At 36.6% G+C, this 3,284-nt stretch overlaps 1 protein-coding gene across 1 annotated transcript; it reads right to left on the bottom strand.

The window, feature by feature from the left end:
* Positions 1–6: 6 nt before the first annotated feature.
* LOC117101667 (E3 ubiquitin-protein ligase UBR5-like) lies at positions 7–2,403 on the bottom strand (the record flags this gene model as incomplete). The annotated part of the gene is made up of 5 exons (XM_033241695.1): positions 7–53; positions 877–1,125; positions 1,405–1,572; positions 1,776–2,052; positions 2,235–2,403. Coding segments are annotated over 5 exons (910 nt in total), but the record flags the coding sequence as incomplete, so codon positions are not given.
* Between the last annotated feature and the right edge of the window lie 881 nt (positions 2,404–3,284).

The following is a 3,284-nucleotide window of genomic DNA, read 5'->3' as shown; positions in this document are numbered from 1 at the left end:
CAATGCAGCATTCCTCCTGATGACTGGGTCGATGTATATCAAACCCCTTGAGCCTAGAAATATAGGTTATATACAATAAAGGTACTTGTAGAAAATTGCTTAGGATTTTTCCTTGCTAGCTCAAGGTGTTAAGAATACTGATTTATAACTTCTTCTCATTTATCGGGCTAACATAACCTTTTGACTTTCGTTTCCCGGTAAATGTGACTAAGGTGTTAAAAATACTGATTTTTAAACACAGAGGTTAAGGGGTTATAGTACGATTTTAATGCCTATCAAAGGTGACTTAATTGATCAATCAGCTAAGAATTGAAAGTACAGTATGCAGAATAATTTAAATTTGGAGATTGTACATAAAATTTCAATAGTGTACCTATAACGCATTTTTTACAAAGGGCCTTCATCTTAAATTGGTTTGGTCTGATATGATCCATTGTTTGACCAAATATTTATGTAGAAAGGAAAAACAAGTAGTGTATATACTATTAGATGGATCATCGTTGAATTTGTAGTCTTCTTTACAATTATTCTTAGTTCCCTTTAAAAGCTGATATTAGTTGTAGCAAAATTGTAATATATGTGCTACAACTAGTATTAGTACAAAATCCAAGAATTTGATATAGAGGGGGCCCAGAGACTTTCACAGATGGAGGGTCTATAACACCTCAACCCCACCCACGGTTGGGGCTCAGGTATGAAAATTTATGATTATGGCACCTCTAATTGCCCGAACTGCACTCTCAGACTCAAAAATTTAAGCATAAATTTCTTTTTTTTCTTAATTTCTTTAAAATTGTGAAACATTTGGGGTTGGGGGGGATGGGTGGGTTGGCTGGTGTCAACCACTGATAATAAATTAGGTAAATGACAACTTACTTAAAGAGGCAGTGGTAGCATTTGATGGGGTATTACAAGGCTGAGGGGCACGGTAAGCCCATTGCATCGGGTGCGGTATTTGAGGGCGTCGTTCTCCTGTACGACTTGATGGTGGTCGCTCAAGTTGAACATCAAGGAATGCTGGTTCTTCTGTCTCCTCCTCTTCCATCTCATTCTCGCTCTCCTCTCCGTCATCTTGATTAGAAGAAGAGTCTTCCTCAGAGAAAAATGCTGCAACTGATCCAGCTCCTGAAAAAAAGTGGATTAGTCTTTTTAAAATGCAATTTTAGAACCTTAACAATTATCTATGTGGAACATTTTTGTGTCTACTTCTTATGCAGTAGACACAAGCATACATTTTGTTTGAGGAAACAATATGGTTTGCATGCATTTCGATACTTGGAGTATGTATTATACTACCTTAAAATATGGTTAAGTCCTCACCTTAATATGATTATCAAAATGGAATGGTATTAGAGTTCCTTAGAGATTAAAAAAAACACATTTGAGTTGATTTTAATATCTCACCTGCATCTGATCCAACCATTGCAGCTGGTACTGTGCTTCGACGTCCACTAGTGTTATCCTGGTCATTGCTCACATTATCCTGATCTTGGTTGCTATGGTTACTCTCACTGTCGCTATCACTTTCAGCTAGCAAGTCTAGATCCATATCACTATTTTCACCACCTATTTCTGGCAAAAAGGCACAAAATTATATAGTTTTAAAAATTAAAAAAATGTACCATTCAATATGAATTCAGTTTAATCATTAGTATATGTATTCTTATTGGTAGCATTTGTTATTATGGACTCTTTCTATTTTAAATAATTGGCGGAAGTGATGTTAATGTAGTCTTGGGTTTGAATCCTACAGATGATAATTTTCAAATTTTTACCGTCATCTTCATGCTGCTCATCCTGCTGATCTTGGTGGTCACCACGGTGATCCACATCTCCTCCTCGAACCTCGTTGGCATCTCCCATCACCACATCAACTTCTTCCACATCTGCTATTGCAACCATCTGGTCATCATCGTCATCAACAGCTCTGCTTGATTCCGATTGCCTCTGACGTCTTGATGAAGCCATCCTCATTCCTGAACTCTCAGACCTCAATGCTGGTGAGGTGGGCCTTGGAGGAAGAGGCGCCGTAGCAAACAATTCTTCACTACCCTATAATTCAAAAGAATAAATATTGAATTTTAGCAGAATTGGTATTTACCTGTTTGACTAAGCGCAAATACAGTAGAACCCCTCCTTTTGGACACCCTTATTAAGGGGACAGTTCTATATACTGTCCAAGTCATATTATTAATATTAATAATTTATCATCATTAATAATAATTATACTATACCTGCATTGCTTCATCATGGGAGCTAAACAGCGGGAATGGCGCTGTTGGCCTCGCGACTCCAATGCGTACAGGTGAAATCAGCGAGTCAGCTATTTCACACAATTCAGTGATACAGAAGTGAATCAGGGCAACAAATACTTTCTTGCACTTATCTGTAGCTTCCGAGTTACTGTAAAAAAAGGTTAAATATATTTTATTTTTATTTTTTTTTATTTGTACAATATCAAGTGACTCAGGATTTACAGAATCAAATAAGGTTGTTGTTTTTGGTCATGAGAAAAAAATCTGTTGTGACAAGATTTTAACCATGACCCTGGGAATCAGAGGCAAACAGCTACATCTTCACTAAATCATTCAATAAGTGCCGCACCAAATATGGTTTTTTTCGCTAAGCGCCTGAGATTATTCTATTTTGAATAAGCACTGTGGTTCTTAAAAAATCTGTTGTGACAAGATTTTAACCATGACCCTGGGAATCAGAGGCAAACAGCTACATCTTCACTAAATCATTCAATAAGTGCCGCACCAAATATGGTTTTTTTCGCTAAGCGCCTGAGATTATTCTATTTTGAATAAGCACTGTGGTTCTTAGATCATGTGTAATGAAACACTTTGATAAACAAGGTTTTAAATTCAATGTATACAGTGAATAAAGAAAACGATGAAGACACAAGCATATCTTTATAAATGTTTATTTACGATGATGTACGACCTGTGATAGTCTACTGAACTACAGGAATAGGTTAGATAGAACGCATGGAAATCACAATGTCAATAAATTTTTAACAAGCACCGCTTTTGATTAATCACCACTCTTGAATAAGTAGCGCACTGAAGCCTCCAAAAATGTTATAACCACCACAGTGCTTATTCGAGGATTTACAGTTTACACTAACAGTGTCCATGTTTATGTACTTTCCTTTGCAGAGGAATAAATTGTGGGCATTATTAATAAACAGCTAATTGTGGCAGAGCCAAGACAAAAGAGGGATAAGTCGAAATTAGATTATGTATTCATTGCCATTTGTCTGCTTGCAGGATTATGCAAAA

This window comes from Anneissia japonica, unplaced genomic scaffold (genome assembly GCF_011630105.1).
Source record: "Anneissia japonica isolate Jap-2015-1 unplaced genomic scaffold, ASM1163010v1 scaffold43275_len3284_cov134, whole genome shotgun sequence".
Lineage (NCBI taxonomy): Eukaryota > Metazoa > Echinodermata > Crinoidea > Comatulida > Comatulidae > Anneissia > Anneissia japonica.
This window is presented reverse-complemented; position numbering and strand designations above follow the sequence as displayed.